We start from the raw sequence: 18102 nt of genomic DNA on the forward strand, positions 1-18102 counted from the left end.
AAGAAATACAAGTGTGCCGGTGACAACAGAAGCAGTCAATGAGCGCAAATGTCATTTTCATTTCTGTGACTTTGCTTGTGTGTGGGAGTTTGGGTTTGAAATACAGTATAGCTTTTGTTGCACCTGTCATGAATCCCAAGGATGCAGGACCATGAATTCTGAGAGGGAAACAGATGGATTTAGGAATAGGCAACAAGAGCAGAAACATGAACTGGGTGTGACTGACAAAGTAACTGTACGTACAACTGGTGATGGGGTGGAGTTCGGGACTGGCTTTAAGAATGTAACTATAGAAGATTGAAAAAACCTGATCCAAACCTCACATGCATACAGAGGGCGAGGGGCGGGGCTAAAGGAGAAGCAGAAGGCCTGACTACTGGACACTTGCAATGAGTGTCTTCCATTGCCCCTTGAAGAAACAAGCACGGGGCCCCCACAAATTACACCAAATACATTCAGCGTAACGGGGAATTGAATTTTTATTCAATCACTTTTACTTGTGTCAGTGCCGGTCAATCAGAATATTGCTTTGCTTGGAACCAGTCCATGGCGCTTGGATTAAATGAAACTCTTTTTATTATGTGAAACCATGAAAACGGGAAATGTCATGTCATGTCATCTTCCAAACCGCTTATCCTATACAGGGTCGCGGGGAGTTGCTGGAGCCTATCCCAGCCGTCAATGGGCGAAGGCAGACTACACCCCGAACTGGTCGCCAGCCAGTCGCAGGGCACACACAGACACCGTCACTGAGCGGGAATCGATCCCACGCTGCCCACACACAACTCAGGCGTGTGTACCACTACACTATCAGTGACTTTGAAAACGGGAAATATATTGCCTAATGGAAGGATCAAATAATTACACCGACGTACTGTCTATTTTTTGAGCCGAGTGGGGGCAAAAGGGTTGGATTTGAAAATGTAAGCTGTTTGATTTGGCCTAAAAAAATGTAATTACCCACCTCACTCAATAGGTGGCGGCAATTTACTAACACGATTTGCAACCGCCCGTCCAGCATACACGAAGAAGAACTGGCACACACACACACACACACACACACACACACACACACACCCACACACCCACACACACACACACACACACACACACACACACACGAATAAAAAGAATCAAACGGCAACGAAGAAAACGAGGAACAGGAAAAAGTTAGCGAAGCGCTCTGATGTACTACGTTATTTCCTTCATTGCCACGTCAATTTTTCGTTATTTTGTACAAATTACTTTCGTATTACAGAGTAAACGTCCGGACAAAGTCCTCTCGGTACCCCGTGAAGCGTCCCAAGCGAGCCTTTAGCTTGCAAGCTGCGAACCACAAACGAAGACGAAGTTAGCCAGCAGAGCCCGAGCGTGAGTGTAACGTGTTGTTGATTATTGTGTAAAAATGTGTAAAGTCGAACTGCTGAGAGCGTTGCTCAATCAGCGACTAAGTGCAGCCGTTGACGAAATAATAGTCGTGTTTCAAAGAACGATAGCAGAGTACGAGCAGGAACTTGGTCGGACAAAAGAGGAGAACGAGCGACAACGTCAACTTTTGAACTCTGTTTTCAAGCCTCAAGCTACGTTACACACCGCAGGTTTGTCCCTTCCCCTCACTTGTTTTGTAACGAAATGATATGAAAATCTTGTAAAATTATAATTTGCGGTAAAGTATTATTATAGCGACTATAATAATATAATATAGGCATAGTATATAAACATTTTTAAGGTGGAGTGATGAATTGCGTTTTTTCCGCCAGTCACTGCTGGGCTCGGTTCCTATCCACGACTCACCTAATTTCTGGAATGGTTCATTTGACGTTGGCAATGCGAGCCCAGATTGTTTTGTTTTGAGAGTATTGGAGACTACATAGAATATATGACTTCAAAGACATTTTATGCTTTGAGTTCCCCTATAATTGAAATTGGATCATTTCCAGTGGAACACCTGATGAGATATCATGGCACTGCCGTTGGGCATAACTCTGTTAGACAATGAAATAAAGTGAATTGATATAAGCTGACATTTCCTTTTCTTTTTCTGTCCATCAGATATCAACCAAGAAGGTCTTCATCCCGAGCAGCAGAAGTGGAGCTCCAGGGCGGAGCAGGAGGAGCCAGAGCCCTCTTACATTAAAGAAGAAGAGGAGGGCTGCAGAATCGCTCAGGAGGCAGAGCAGCTTCAGGGCGTGAAGTTCCCGTTGATTTTTGTCCCTGTGAAGAGTGAAGATTATGAAGATGACAGGCAAAGTGAGGAGACCAGCCTGGCGGAGCCTCCGAGCAGCAGCTCAAGTCAACACATAACAACAGAAGGCGATGGAGGATCACAAGCAGACAGCCGCTTAGCTCCACTGTCAGATAATGGCGACACAACGTCTGACACCGGTGACGAACACGCTCAAGGTGATAAGACATGTCACACTGACGAGACTCAATTGACATGTCATCAGTGTGGCAAAACCTTTGTCCGCAAGAGCAATCTGAAAGAACACATGATGATCCACACAGGAGAGAAACCATTCATGTGCTCATTTTGTGGCAAAGGATTCTCTCAAAAGGTGAACATGGTTACACACACAAGGAGACACACTGGAGAAAAGCCATACACCTGTTCGCTGTGCGACAAAAGCTTTTACGATTGTTCAGGTTTGGTTCAACACATGAGAACGCACACTGGAGAAAAACCTTTTTCTTGCTCAGTGTGCGGTAAAAGATTCCGTGGTAAGTCACTTTTGACAAGGCACATAAGGACACACACTGGTGAGAAAGTGTTCAGTTGCAATGTGTGTGGCCAAAAATTCTCATATAAGTATCAGCTTGACAAACACACGTGTGCTGGTGGCAGCAGCAAAACATGAAGCTGCAGAACTTTAAATGAACTGTGAAGACGGCAGATGAAGAAGCTGTTGATGACCACACTTTAGAAAACTTTTCTTTACATTCTCTTTTATGTTTTTATACAATAAAGTACTATTTTCCTTATTAAAAACAAAAAAATGTGTTTTTGTGGCGCTGGCGTTTATTGGCTTTACAATTAATTTCAACAGGGACATTTTTTTTTTTGTATGATTTAAATGTAATATTAGTCTCTTTGGCCTGAGAATAAAAACAGTGATTTGATGAGTTTTTCAGCAAATGACGGCGGATAGGTTCTCTCCAGAACAGCGACTACAGTAGTTGAATTCGTAAATATTTGGATAAACGCTATACAGTTCAGGATTGACATTTGTCTAGTCTACTCCTTTTTCCTTAGCCTCAGTTTTCTGAGGCAACCGTGGAATGTAATTAAACCTCCCTACTGAGGGCGGCAGTAATGCACTAGAAGTGTGTGTTGTCCACAGGAAGTGAAATAAAATGTGACGTCTGTCATTACAGCTACTGCAGTGTTTGTTCTTAATTATGTGCGAGCTTCTGTCTTAAAAAATTGGTTCTTCATTCGTTATAATATCTCGGTACACGTCGAGGCTTCTCCGGTATGGATTAACGTTTTTAGCGATCAAAAAGACGCGGAAGTGGTGTCATTCATTCATTCATTCACTCATTCATTTTCCGAAGCGCTTTTCCTCACCAGCATTTATCATGTGCAAAGTAGAAACGCTGAGAGCCTTACTGAATGCGGCCGTGGAAGAAGTCTTTTTAGTGTTTGAAAGAACGATAGCAGAGTACGAGGAGGAACTTTGTCGGACAAAAGCGGAGAACGAGAGACAACATCAATTACTGAATTCTGTTTTCAAAAAGCCTCAAGCTGAATCACACCGAGCAGGTTTGTTCTCTTCCTCTTCACACTTACACTCAGCAACATTTCACTTGCGCTGGTTGTACATTTTACAAGCGTAATCTCGGAGCAAAATTATCGGCTATTTAAATTTCTGTAAAATAGTTTTACTATTGACAAGAACGTCGTGCATTGGAAATTATTGCCTATATAATTTTTCTCTTTTAATAATAATCTCTTTTAAAAATAGCTGCTATATTTTTCCTGGTTTTAAATCTCATTCGTCATACAGTTTTCATTGTCGAGACTCGTGGCGAATGAATAATATACAGTATCACAAAACATCTACTGTAAATTCCAACCAATATACCTGCAATGCACGATAAAACTAACTTTAAAATACTTTTTTTAAACTGAGCAGTGCATGAATGCATATTCAGTGCATACAGTTTCAAAGTTAAATTCAAACGACATTTAATACTGGACAAATAGCATATGTATTGTTGCCTGCCCATGCTTCTAAAAATTCATGAAATATAATAAAGTAAATGCTTTAGACTACTGTAGAGAGCTTAGTTCATCCGAAAAGTATTCACAGTACTTCACTTTTTCCACATTGTATGTTATGTTACAGCCTCATTCCAAAATGGAATCAATTCATTTTAAATTCAATAAATTCATTTGCCCCCTCAAAATTTACATACAACACTCCATGATGATAAGGCAAAAATATATATTTCTTAAATTGTTTAAATTATATTAAAAAAACATTTTTAAAAAGAGAAAGCAAAACATGGACATAAGTATTCCCAGCCTTTGCCATGAAGCTCAAAATTTAGCCCAGGAAGCATCATGACTCTTCCACTGATCATCATGACAGGTTCCTACAAATTAATTTGAGTACACCTGTGGTAAATTCAGTTGATTAAACATTATTTGGAAAGGCACATACATGTCTATATAAGGTCCCACGCTGTATGTCAGGGCACACACCAAGCATAAAGTCAAAGAAATTGCGATTTAATTGTTTATGAAAATAATTATCAATTAATTTTATAATGGATGTGTTGTTGATAAATTGTTGCTCATCTTGTATTCACCATGTATTACATGAACTGCTTCATCTGCTCACAGTCATGACTCATGATGACACCCTTTATATTACCTGCCACAACACATACTGTACATAGTCTGCTGTCAGCTGCTCAAACTTGTCCGACATCCATAGTCTTGCCATTGCTCTCCCTCATAATGGATGTGACAAGTTGATATTCACTCCCTAATCTTTATCTTCTGCTCAAAAGCTTTGCTGATCTCAAATCCAAAGTGATGCAATGCCGCCACCTACAGGGATCTTTCATTAGAGTGGTTTACAAACCTGAACAACCTGGATGAGCCTACCCGTTGAAAAGCGTACTTGACAAGTACGTCAGCGGTAGCAAATGGTTGGATTCAACTTGACAGATATATAAACGTCCACAACAGTGAATGACTTCATGATGGTGTTTAGGGAAAATCTTACTAAGAGGAGTTCCTTTTTGGAGATTTCAGTTTAAGGCAATAAGCCTTAGTTCCTGATAATACCAAAAATATGTACAAATAATATTACAACACAAAGTCACAACAAGTTTACCAAACTAAATGTGTCTCTTTGTGTTCTGCAGATGTCAGTGGAGATCTTCATCCTAAGCAGCAGCAGAGGAGCTCCAGGGTGGAGCAGCAGGAGCCCAAAGTCCCCCTTTTCCAAGAGGAAGAGGAGCCAAAACCCCCTCGTTTTAAAGAAGTAGAGGAGGAGGCTGATCTCACCAAGTCACCATTCCCTTGTGTCATTGTGAAGATGGAAGATTATGGAGAAGCGGGTGATGGAGGCTCACAAGCAGACAGCCTCTTAGCTCCACTATTAGAGAGTGACGACATAACGTTGCGCTCTTTTGACACTGATGTTGATGAACACTCGAAATATGCTACATGTCATCAGTGTGACAAAACATTAGGTTCAAAGTCTGCTTTGAAAGTGCACATGAGAACACACACTGGAGAGAAACCTTTTGCTTGCTCAGTTTGTGGTAAAAGATTCTCTGTAAAGGGAATTCTAAAAATGCACGCAAGAACACACACTGGCGAGAAACCCTTTTCCTGCTCAGTGTGTGGTCTTAAATTAACTCAAAAGTCTAATTTAACAAGTCACATGAAAACGCATACTGGAGAAAAACCTTTTACTTGCTCAGTTTGTGGTAAAAGCTTCTCGATCAGAACAAGTTTAATAAACCACACAAGAATACACACTGGCGAGAAACCTTTTGCCTGTTTAGTGTGCGATAAAAGCTTCTCTACAAAGGTACATTTAAAAATACACATAAGAACACACACTGGAGAGAAACCTTTTGCCTGTTCAGTGTGTGGTAAAAGATTTGTTCAGAAGGCACAATTAAACAGACACTCAAAAACACACAGAACTCCTTTGACTGCTCAGTCTGCACTTTTAGATTCAGTGGATGTTCAGAATTGACTTGACTCTTTGCAGTGTGTCCGTTGTAAAGTTTCTCTCATAAGTATCAGTTTGATAAACACATGATATTTACCAATAAAAGGTTAAATATGTGTAAGCATTCTTGTGACGGATGTCCTGTTTCCAGTGCCATTTTTTGTTTTTGAAGCTGATGTAGAGTAGTACTAGTAGCATTGCCGCACTTACATTAACGTTCCTTCATTTTTCATACAGCGTTCATGTAGTGTCCAAGGTGTAGACAATCTAACATGATACAAACACTCAAAAAACTTGTTCTATCTTTGAGCGTACCGTATGTGTGACGGCGGTCATGCCGTGTGGTCCTGCCCATGGCGCCAACCTACATTGCAGACCTCTAGTTCTAGCAGATGTTTGTGTGTCGCTTAGAAGCCAAGTCATTGCGGAGGGTCTTTGATGAGCATGCCTGACTGGTCTCCCTTTTGGGGCTTCATGTGTGAACAGATACTGAATGTGCTCTACAACCAGTCAGAAAAAGTTGAACAAATGGTGAGCATTTATATGGAATCCTAGCATTCGTGTGAATGTGGTTTTCTGCCTCCTACCTGTCTTTTTCACTCCACCACAAATACCCAAAATCCAAATGTTACATTGTGTACCATAAAACGATGCTATTGCCATTCCCTTTGTCAGTATCTTTTTTAATGCAGCCTTAATTTCTGTTTTTTGACCCTTCAAAATGAGGAAAAAAGGAGATGCACTAGAGCGGTTCTCGCACGTCCTCCTCAGTGCACAGGTCGTGGGTTTGAATAGGGCCCTGGCCTTCCTGTGTGGAGTTTGCATGTTCTCCCTGTGCCTGCGTGGGTTTTGTCCAGGTACTCCAGTTTCCTCCCACATTCCAAAAACATGCACGATAGGTTAATTGGACACTCTAAATTGCCCCTAGGTGTGATTGTGAGTGCGGATGTTTGTCTCTGTGTGCCCTGCGATTGGCTGGCAACCAGTTCAGGGTGTCACATTTGTGATGGAAATGAACTCTCGTGGGCTTCTGTACATGTAATTTCGCGACGGCCTTTTCACATTATTTTCTGTCTCTACAAGCGAAAATGCCATTGTTTATGGCAGAGGGTTGTACCAAAAAGTCTGGGAGAAGGACAATTTGCACATTTCATAGGTAATAATGCAATTTTAAATTTTCTCTGATCTCTGAGTTCTACTCAAAGATTCGTCTGCATCATGTTGTCAGAAACATGAATAATGAAATGAAAGCAAAACCTATCGGGACAAAATTCACTGCAAAATGTAAACCTAATCTCTGTCAGTCACAATTCACAGCATTACAGTACTCTTAATGTGCGAGGCAAACTGTGAAATTTGTTCTTAGAGAGTCTCTCATTACTCCGTTTAGGGATCGTAGCTGAAAGCATGCACTTGTAATAGTGTTTTAGCTATAAAAATAAAAATAAAAAAAAGATAACAGAAGTTGTCATTAACAGTGGCAGTGTAAGATGGCTGCCCCGTGGCTTCAGTCGCGAGGGGCCTATTGATAGTCCATTCATACATACGTTCATGGAAAACCCCCACAAGAGAGAGAGAATCGTCAAGTGCTGGACTTCCCGGTGTTTTGTGTCATTGTGAAGAATTAAGATGATGAAGGCAAAGGTCAAAGTGACGAGAACATGGGGCAGCAGCTCAAGCAAGTACAGTGCATGATGGCAGAAGGTTGATTCAATGTGCAATGGATTATGCATATCAAGTTTCATGCACCGCTGACATTGGGTGCGCTATAATTTATCGTCATATCATTACATGGTATTGTATATAACTGACACTGTCATACGTCCACTTGGCACAATTTGCACAAATCGTACTGTGACATGATTAGACTGTCTACTTTATGACTTAATACAAACCAATTAGATATAAATTCATAAGATTCTTCCCCTAAGGTGCTATTTATATTTGTTGGTACAGTAGACGTATACATACACAAATATTGCCGCTGTGACCATTTAATTTCTCTAGCTTCTATCTATCTATCCATCCATCTTGCTGTCTGCCTAGTGTAATGACACCACTGCACCAAAGAAGGCAGTAATGCACTTGAATATGTGTTTTGCCAATCGGAAGTAAAAGCAGAAGAAAGCAAGGACGGCGTGTAGGCTCTGCTGCGCTACATCCCAGCTGCGTGTGCGCTGTTTTGTGCGTATTTCTGTCGTACAACAGTCTCTTTTTAACACTTAAATTATGTGTCATCTCATCTCAGCGCATTTTTTCAAGATTCTCCGGTTAGTTTAGCTTGCTGGCTGCGAACAAAGAGACATTATTGTCACTTTACCAAGCAGAGATCGACTGAGTGTAAAGTATTGTAATTATCGTGTAAAAATGTGTAAAAAAGAAATGCTAAGAGCGCTGCTGAATCAGCGTCTAACTGCGGCCGCCGAAGAAATTTTTCTGCTGTTTGAAAGAACGATAGCAGAGTACGAGGAGGAACTTAGTCGGACCAAAAAGGAAAACGATCGACAACGTCAGCGACTGGACGCTTTCGAGCCTCTTGATGTACTACGAAGTGCAGGTTTGTTCAAGTATTACTCTTATTTGTTTAGTCACTTGTTTCATTTGGAAACGCACACGCACACAGTCCCCGTTTTATTTGCCTAATTGCCATGACGTCAAATGTTTTTTCCGGGTGGCAAAGAGCCTCCTCGGATGGGACAACTAATAATGCAACCCTAGAAGACGTTTGAGCAAGCACAGCGATGAACGAAACAGGATAATTGGCAACGAAAATGTTACATGAGGCAAATTGCTTCCAAGTGAGACTGCCGTAACTTACATTTCAACAGCTAAGTTCATTTTAAAATAGATATTGTGGAAATCCAGACATATTAGTTAACATGACCTTTGAGGGCAGCGATGGGCAATCCACTTGGAAAATGTATCGAGAGAGGTTTTAAGGTACAGTATTGTAAGAGTCTATTTTGCTTAGCTACACTTGAAGGTACCCACCAGAGGAATGTCGCTAGCTAAGGCACAGTAAAATGACCAAGGTAGCTAAACTACAACAAAGCTACGGTACTTCATTTTGTGTGAAGCCTAAAAAAACAGTTGACTAATTATAGATTTGTAATTCTACTACTGGGGGATTAATGAACACTTAATAATAAAATCCTTGGACAATTGTGCCTCTTACTACCACTGCAATCAATGTCTTGCAGTGACAGCATTGTGTTAATATTAATATAACTGAACAGTGTGTGTGTGTGTGTGAGTTCTCTAAACAACATGTGTTCTTCTTCTTCTTTATTGTAGATGCCAGTGAAGAATATCTTCCCCCTGAGCAGCAGGAGAGGAGTTCCTTTGTGGAGCCGGGGGAACCCGAGACCCGCCTCATTAAGGAAGAAGAGCAGCTTCAAGGGGTGAACTTCCCTGTGTTTTGTGTCTTTGTGAAAAGCGAAGATGATTGTGAAGGCAAAGGTCAAAGTGAACAGAACAGACCGGAGGAGCCTTCAGGCAGCAGCTCAAGTCAACTCATGACAATAGAAGGTGATGGAGACCACCACGGAGGATCACAAGCAGAAAGCCTCTTGGCCCCATTATCAGATAGTGGTACCACAACATCTGACACTGATGATGATGAACACTCTAAAGAGGATTTGACATGTAACAATGACAATAGACAATGGAAATGTTTTCAGTGCAACAAAACCTTTGGTCACAAAACAAATCTGAAAAGACACATGATCATTCACACGGGAGAAAAACCTTTCAGCTGCTCAGTTTGTGCCAAAAAATTCACCCAGAAAGTGCACCTGACGTCACACATGAGAATACACACAGGAGAGAAACCTTTCACTTGCTCGCATTGTGGAAAAAGTTTTAATCGCAAGACACACTTGACGTCACACACTAGGACACACACTGGAGAGAAGCCATTTTCTTGCCCAACTTGCAACAAATGTTTTACTGATTATTCAGCTATGATTAATCACAAACGAACACACACAGGAGAGAAACCTTATTCTTGCTCATTCTGTGATAAATGTTTTGGTGCGAGCTCAACATTACTGACACACATAAGAACACACACAGGAGTGAAATCTTTTTCTTGCTCAATCTGTGACAAACGTTTTTATGATAGTTCCGGTTTGGCTCACCACATGAAAACGCACACTGGAGAAAAACCTTTCTCCTGCACGGTGTGTGGAAAAAGCTTCCGTGAAAATTCGCTTTTGACCAGACACATGAAAATACACACTGGTGAGAAAATGTTCAGTTGCAGTATGTGTGATGAAAAGTTCTCGTATAAGTATCAGCTTGACAAGCACGCGTGTGCTGGTGAGAAGAGCTGCAGTACATGAAGCTGCCGTACTTTCAATAAACCTTGCAGGTATGACATACAGTGTTCCCTACTGTATCACAGATTTTTAAGCGATCGTTTTCGAATGGGTTTTTACAGTATATAAGCTAGTCCGAAATTGGGGTACCATGTTGTGCCACAACATGCCGGGTAGCACTGCGGTTGACAGAAAGAGATGTAGCATGATTTAAAGAGCTAGACAAAGAGGTGGAGATGGTCTCCATTCCAACCGCGTAAGCTCCTGTAATAGTCATTGTTCTCACAGAGCACAGGTAATATACAGTATACCTGTAAGCATTGTTCAATGCTGTTTGTCTAGTATGTGTTGCTGCTCCGTGTGTGTTAACGTAGCAGTTGTTTGGAGGTTTATAGTTATCGTAACATCTAGGCTAATTTCCATTAGCCCCTCTGTGGCTTTTTGCATTATATGTTTGCATTAAGTAAGTGGAGTTTCATGAGACAAAAATGATATGGTTTGGTTGGACATTTTGATGATTAAATATAAAATGTTTAATTATCTCTTTTTTAATGTGTCTGTTTTACAATAAATTTAAACTAAAGAAAGAATAAATAAAAATAATAAATATAAGAATAAATAATATAGAAAACAATTAAAATATGTCCGCTGATAGTGTAGTGGTACACACGCCTGAGTTGTGTGCGGGCAGCGTGGGATCGATTCCCGCTCAGTGACAGTGTCTATGTGTGCCCTGCGACTGGCTGGCGACCAGTTCGGGGTGTAGTCTGTCTTCGCCCATTGACGGCTGGGATAGGCTCCAGCAACTCCCCGCGACCCTATATAGGATAAGCGGTTTGGAAGATGACATGACATGACAACAATTAAAATGTGACTGAAGTAACTTTATGATTTTCTGGAGGTGTCAGACAAAGAAACATTGGCAATATTGATAATATACATTAAATTGTATCCATTTTATGCATTTTTGAGAATTTTAACAGTGGATGCAGGTTCCTAAATTAAAATTTAACTTGATGCTCTAATCATTATCTATTCGACCACATCTTTATCAGAGAAACAAAAACACTGCGACGATACAAACATTATTCCAGGATGACAAAATTGAAGAATTAGGTGGGAAAAGAGGGAAAAAACACCTCAAGCTTGCCTGGCCACATTGCTACCAGGTTTCCACACCACTCTTATCTTTCCTGCTTAAAGACAATGAAGTACAATGAAAGCTATACACAATGTAAAACCTTTCAAATTAAACACACGCATTTTGAGTTTGTAAGGAAACAAACTAGTTTTATTTCTATACAGTAAGTCTACTTACTGTATATACAATTTTTGTGTTGATGTGTGGCATTAAAGGGCGTGGTGTACATATAAAAAGGAATAAATCAGAAGTTATTCACTAGTACTTGAAACTTCTTTTCATTTAATACAATTAAGCAAGTAAATATTTGGGGACTACTTTGCATTTTGATTCCAATGGCGCCTATAGAAAGTTTTACCTGAAGTAGCAAAGGCATGGCAGAAGGTTCAGTTGGAGGGCAGAGGTTATAAAGCCCCCATAAGAGCACGCATGCACACGCACATGCCCATATGTAATTCAAGTTCAGGCTTCATTTTCTGCATTCTCTGGAAAGTTGTATGCATTTCATGTGAATAACATATCTAATCTAGCACTAACCCTGTCTTTGTAGGCCACTGGTGTCAAACACATTGTAGTTACTGTTTCCCTCAAAGTGTTGCCAATCACATATATATTTGTTTAATTTCGTCATCATATCATTACATATACACAACAAATTGAACTATTTTTAAAATCAGAAGTCAAGGATAACAGTTTTTCCAGTTACCATAAAAAGGGTGATGGTAAAAAAAAAAATGCTACAATATCTGAAGATTTTTATTTATTACATATGACGATTTGAAATGTTGGTCAATTGGTTGATGCACATTTCACGGTCCACATAAAATGATGTGGCGGGACAGAAATGGCCCCCGGGCCTACGTTTTGGTGCATATAACAATTCTTACCAATTACAATTTAAGTTTTTATTCGAAATATTTGACAGTCAACATTTAGTAGTCACAGTATCAGATGTATGCACAAAGATCTTTAACCAATTTAAGACAGTGGTTATTATTGTGGCCAGCAAAGTGTATAATACAAATATCAAGGTCGATAGTGCCTTTTATGTGATGCCTACTAATCACAGTGGTGTGTGTTTTTATTTACTTTGTCAAGAGTTTGAGAGTCTTAGTATTTTATTTCCAATGCTCAACCCACTCTGTGGGTTAGATTAAATAAAAAGAGCTCACTTTGGTCAATAGGTGGCAGTACACGACCACATTTCACTATGACAGTGCAACCAAATACTGTACTTTCGAGCTGGTTTTAAAATCAAAAGACAGCACCAGGGAACCATTGTTCTCGTATATAAAATGTTAAGACTTGAGAGACAGGAACGACCAGTCTCCTTGTGTTATTTTGTCTCGTCAGTACTCCAGACATGTTATTCATGTTTATTAAACTTGTAATATTCTGTTTTAATAGCAATCTCGTCCAAGGAGATCGGGGACTTCTGTAGTCCATGTAATGACGAAAAAAGTGTCTGCTTTTCGTGACGCTCTTTTTTTCCGCCTTCAGCTACGGCCCATATACAGTAGTCCCCTGTTTTGTTGAAAAATAATTAGCGAGTTTCTTGGAATACGTTACAACGCATTTTTTTATTTTGTTTGTATTTTTTTTATAGAACAACATCGTTTAGTGTATAGCCAAGCAGCATTTGAATACTCGATGTAAGCTAACTACAGTTAATAAAGTCTATCTGATATAATAGCAGATACCTAAAAATATTGCTACGGTATCTACATCACATTCCACATAAGTTGTCCCACTTGACAGACCATTTGATCAAGTAATTAAAGACCAACACGGAGCACGCTGCGAAGTGCAGGGCCTCTCTATCGCGTCTGCATCTTACTACTAAAAGCCTCGACATAATGCGAAACACGTCTGGGTGCACGTTGGAGCTTCTCAAGTTAGTGACGTGTTTGATGTATACAGCATAACTCGTCTAGTCATGCCTGGAGAAGGTCGTAAGGGTGACGTAATAAAGAAGCGACAGCGTGCTATGTTTAAGCGACGCTTTTGCTAGCAACACATCGCTTAGCAGAGTGTAAATTGTTTCTATTATCGTGTGAAAATGTGTAAGGTAGAAATGCTCAGAGCATTCCTGAATCAGCGACTTAGCGCGGCCGTCGACGAAATAGTTGTTGTGTTTGAAAGAACAATAGCAGAGTACGAGGAGGAACTTTCTCGGACAAAAGAGGAAAACGAAAGACAACGTCAACTGCTGGATGCTATTTTCATGCCTCAAGTTGCGGTCCAGAGAGCAGGTTTGTTTACTTCTTATTCTTACTTGTTTCGTCAATGGTTTAATAGGGACAGTAGTCGTCATTTCAAATGTGGGGGTGAGGGTCAGGTACGGGCCGTGCATTTGCTACTTGTCTGGACCTTAAGCCACGTCGTATTTAAAAAAAGAAAAAAGAAACATCTATACGAAAATGCGCTAAAACAGCGCACGAAGCTCCCACGTAGATCATCTGGAGCAGTTCACAATTGGCGTTTAACTCATAACATAACAAAACATCAAATATTTAAATAAAGTGCATCATACATCATCAGCTGCTGATTATTAAATGCATTAATGTGCAGATTGTTGCAGACGTGTTCAGGTAGTCGAACACACAATGCCCTCCATAATTATTGGCACCCCTGGTTAAAATGTCTTAAAAGCCTCAATATATATTCAATTTTTATTGCTGAAGCATAGTCTCATACTATACAAATAGTAGAAATGGCCACCTAAAATCTCATGGTGTCATCAGCCTTCTTAATGATTGTAACAGCTAAGGCAACATTTTAAGCCACCAAGATGTCCTACCAGAAGGTTGAAATTGACACGCTTTATTGCAGCGGTGTTGATGAGTGAAAGTCTGACACAAACTTGCCAGTTTAACACGAGGTCCATTTATTTTGTTGAAATTACCAATCCTTTTGCTCTTCTTTTATCTATAAACTCCAACCTTTCCAGTGGTTGAATGCCATACACGCATCACAACCTGTTGCCTCACAGCAGTCAAAAATCAGTTTTCTCTTCTGGGCAACACCCACCAGGCAAGGTAAAATTACTACTTAAATATGTTTTCTAACCAATTAAACCAAAAACAATAAATACACTGTGCACCACTATATACTGTACAAACATAATCGGCTCCTACAATGATGTTATTGATCCATTTTTTGTCCCTGGCAGTGATGCTGCTTCAGTTTAGTTTTCTATATTTCATTCAAATTACTGCGCCCATGGATTAAATAGCCTTTATGATTCTGTTTTCAACTGTAGTAAAGAGAGCACGTCTATTCAATGAGATTAATTAGACCTCAAACATCAGAATTAACAATCAACACTCAAAAATAACAAAAATGTTCGTGATAGATTGGATGGGATAATTAATGCACAGACAATAATACTTGAGGTTTCGATTTTGTGCAATGTACTTCTTGTACAAATGTCTGTTGCATGCTGTTTTTCGATTTCCTATACCCACCATTGCTGCTGAAACAATCAAAATTTCTCCAATGTGGGACTCAGAAAGGTTCTTATATTGTAAATATCTATTATATCCTTTTAACCATATAGGCCCCTTCCTCTCAGTTGACCTATGCAGTAATGTCCTTCGTCAGTGCCTGTCCGTCCGTGTCTGTGGCTGTCTACATTTATTCTGGATTACTTTCTCCCCAGTTGCTTGATATTTTGCCTTTTAAAGTTAGTTACTCTTGTTAATTAGTTACTCGGTTCCAGCCTGACCTATGTGACAAGTGCGTTATATCACGCAAGCACTCTTTTCAGTGTTTTGGTATGGCATTTTGAGAGTTTAGCAATTAGCATGGCTTCCTGTCTTTCTCCCTGTTTCCCTTCGTCTTTGCCATAATGCTACTGTAGCTTTTTCACTGCAGGGGAGGTGATGATTAGCGACTTACGCTACAGTAAGTAGATACCGGATGCAAAGAAAAGTTTTGCCTTCGCATCATGTTTAGCCATGTTAACTATCCACCCGCAGCTCATAAGTAGCGGAGGCTTCGCAAAATAGTGTGCAACAACCATTCACTGTAGCGATAAACCGTGAGGTGATGCAGTTGTACAATTTGGGCATTTCACACTGAGCAGTGGCACAGAAGGGGATACAAAAAAATCAATCAACATGCATTATTGCGATTGGACGGTAGGGTCCAAGTTTCTACCTTTGGGCAAATTCATACCTTATAATGACTATACCGTCTATACCACACACACACCCTACATCTCTGTTTATTTAAAAACTATTCAAAGCATAATCGTGAAGTCGGAGCTGCTGAACAGAGCAGCTATTTCTCGCAGGAGTCTCACTTTTCTTTTTTGCTTGCGGTACAATGAATACCACAATAGTTGTTTGGCATCCTGAAAATGACAACTTCCATCCCTTTCCTGTACTGCTTATCCTCACTTGAGTCGCAGGTGTGCTGGAGCCTATCCCAGCTGACTTTGAGCAAGAGGCAGGGTACATCCTGTCGGCAATCGCTGGGAATGTACAAACAAACATTCACAGCTCAGAGCAACTTAGAGTCTCCAGTTCGGCTTTACCAAGCATACTACCGGTATGTTTGTCTTCTTGTGTCCTGCAGAGGTCAGTGAAGAAAATCTTCATCCTGTGCAGCAGGAGTGGAGCTCCAGGGTGGAGCAGCAGGAGCCAGAGCCCCCCTATATTAAGGAGGAAGAGCAGGAGGATGATATCACCAATTTGCCATTGACGGTTATCCCCGTGAAGAGTGAATGTGATGAAGACAAAGGTCAGATTGAGCAGAACAGATGGGCTGAGCCTCCAAGCAGCAGCAGCTCAAGTCACCACATGACAAGGCAAGGTGATGGAGACGGCCATGGGGGATCTCAAGCAGAAAACTTCTTGGCGCCACTGTCAGACAATGACTACATAATGCCACACTCGCCCGACACTGATGATGAAGAACACTCGAAAGGTGATGTGACGTATCACACTGGCAAGAAACACTGGAAATGTTCCCAATGTGACAAAACCTTTGGCGTCAAGATAAATCTGAAAAGACACATGATCATTCACACAGGAGAGAAACCTTTTGCCTGCTCGGTTTGTGGTAAAAGATTCACCCAAAAGGCACATTTGACATCACACTTCAGAACACACACCGGAGAGAAACCTTTTGCCTGCTCGTTTTGCGGTAAAAGATTCTCTCGAAGTGAATGTTTGATAACACACACAAGAACACACACTGGCGAGAAACCGTTCCGTTGTAATGTGTGTGATCAAAGATTCTCTTATAAGTACAAGATTAAGAAACACAAGTGTCCTGGTGAGAGGAGCAACACACAATGAAGTGTGTAAAATGTTGACTTTCTGATATGCTTACAAATTTTGAGTGGTTGTGGTTAGCTTGAAAAATGTACATTTGACCACCAAGAATGCTACCTGGGCCGCTCATAATTATCCATAATTTTGTATTATTTTGCTTTTATACATCACCACAATTAACCTGCAATAAAGCAAAGATATGACTAAAGTGACTTTCTGACTGTTTTCACCCAAAAAGATAATATGCATAAAATCTCTGCCGTTTTGTGCACATCACACTAAAAGTACCTTTAAAAAGGATTCATGCCCCTTGAACATTTTCATTTTGCCACATTACAACCACAAACATGGTTCAATGTTTTTTGAGGATATATTTCATCAACCAACACAAAGTAGCACATGATTGTGAGTTGGAACGGGAGTTATGTATTAGTTAAACATTTCAGGCAAATGTAAAGCTGAAAAATGCAGTGTGCAATTCAGCCCCCTGGGTTCATATTTTGGAAGGACCACCTTTCTCTGCAGTTACAGCTGCAAGTCATTTGGGGTATGCCTATATGTATACCAGCTTTGCAATATATAAATAATGAAAACTAAGACTATTCTTCTTTGAAAAAAAAAAAAAAAGACAGATTAGATTAGCGTCTGTGAACAGATGCTTTCAAGTATTGCTATGCACAGATGTCTGGACCATATTAACAAATGAATAAACAGGGATGACCAACCTTTTTGAAGCTGAGAGCTACTTCTCTATTGATTAGTACCAAGGGATAGCGTTTTGAAACACGCTTCTGATATAACATTTTTGATCATACTCATGTTATTATTATGTTGTCGTTCGGGCTAGGGTGAATAAGTCGGCTAACACGGTCACATTTTGTTTCGTGGAAAACCCACCTTGAATGTTTATCAGCATTTTTGGAAGTTTTGGGGGGTTTGTGAAAAAGTTTTTTTCTTAAACTTTTTCAAATTTGAAAAATCATCAAAGGGCCACTCAGTGTGGTCGGGCTGCATGCGGCCCACGGGATGTCATTTGCCCATTCCTCACCAAATCTACACATATTATGTACTAGAAGTACAGATACTTGTGTATAGAAAAATGTTAAAATAGAAACGTAGCACTGCTTCAACTGCTGTACAGTAAAGGGAATGAAAACGTT

General features: G+C 40.3%; 2 protein-coding genes across 2 annotated transcripts; both read left to right on the forward strand.

The window, feature by feature from the left end:
• Positions 1-1073: 1073 nt before the first annotated feature.
• LOC147150285 (uncharacterized) lies at positions 1074-11056 on the forward strand. The gene is made up of 4 exons (XM_086025560.1): positions 1074-1598; positions 2053-2847; positions 3422-3763; positions 9495-11056. Exons 1-4 carry the CDS (start codon positions 1406-1408, stop codon positions 10541-10543), a joined length of 2379 nt encoding a protein of 792 aa, XP_085881686.1. The 5' UTR covers positions 1074-1405; the 3' UTR covers positions 10544-11056.
• Positions 11057-13604: 2548 nt separating this feature from the next.
• Positions 13605-17144, forward strand: LOC147150286 (uncharacterized). The gene is made up of 2 exons (XM_086025521.1): positions 13605-13912; positions 16242-17144. Exons 1-2 carry the CDS (start codon positions 13720-13722, stop codon positions 16964-16966), a joined length of 918 nt encoding a protein of 305 aa, XP_085881647.1. The 5' UTR covers positions 13605-13719; the 3' UTR covers positions 16967-17144.
• Positions 17145-18102: the final 958 nt, after the last annotated feature.

Source organism: Filicampus tigris, chromosome 3 (genome assembly GCF_054856515.1).
Source record: "Filicampus tigris isolate MCC_2025a chromosome 3, RoL_Ftig_1.0, whole genome shotgun sequence".
NCBI lineage: Eukaryota > Metazoa > Chordata > Actinopteri > Syngnathiformes > Syngnathidae > Filicampus > Filicampus tigris.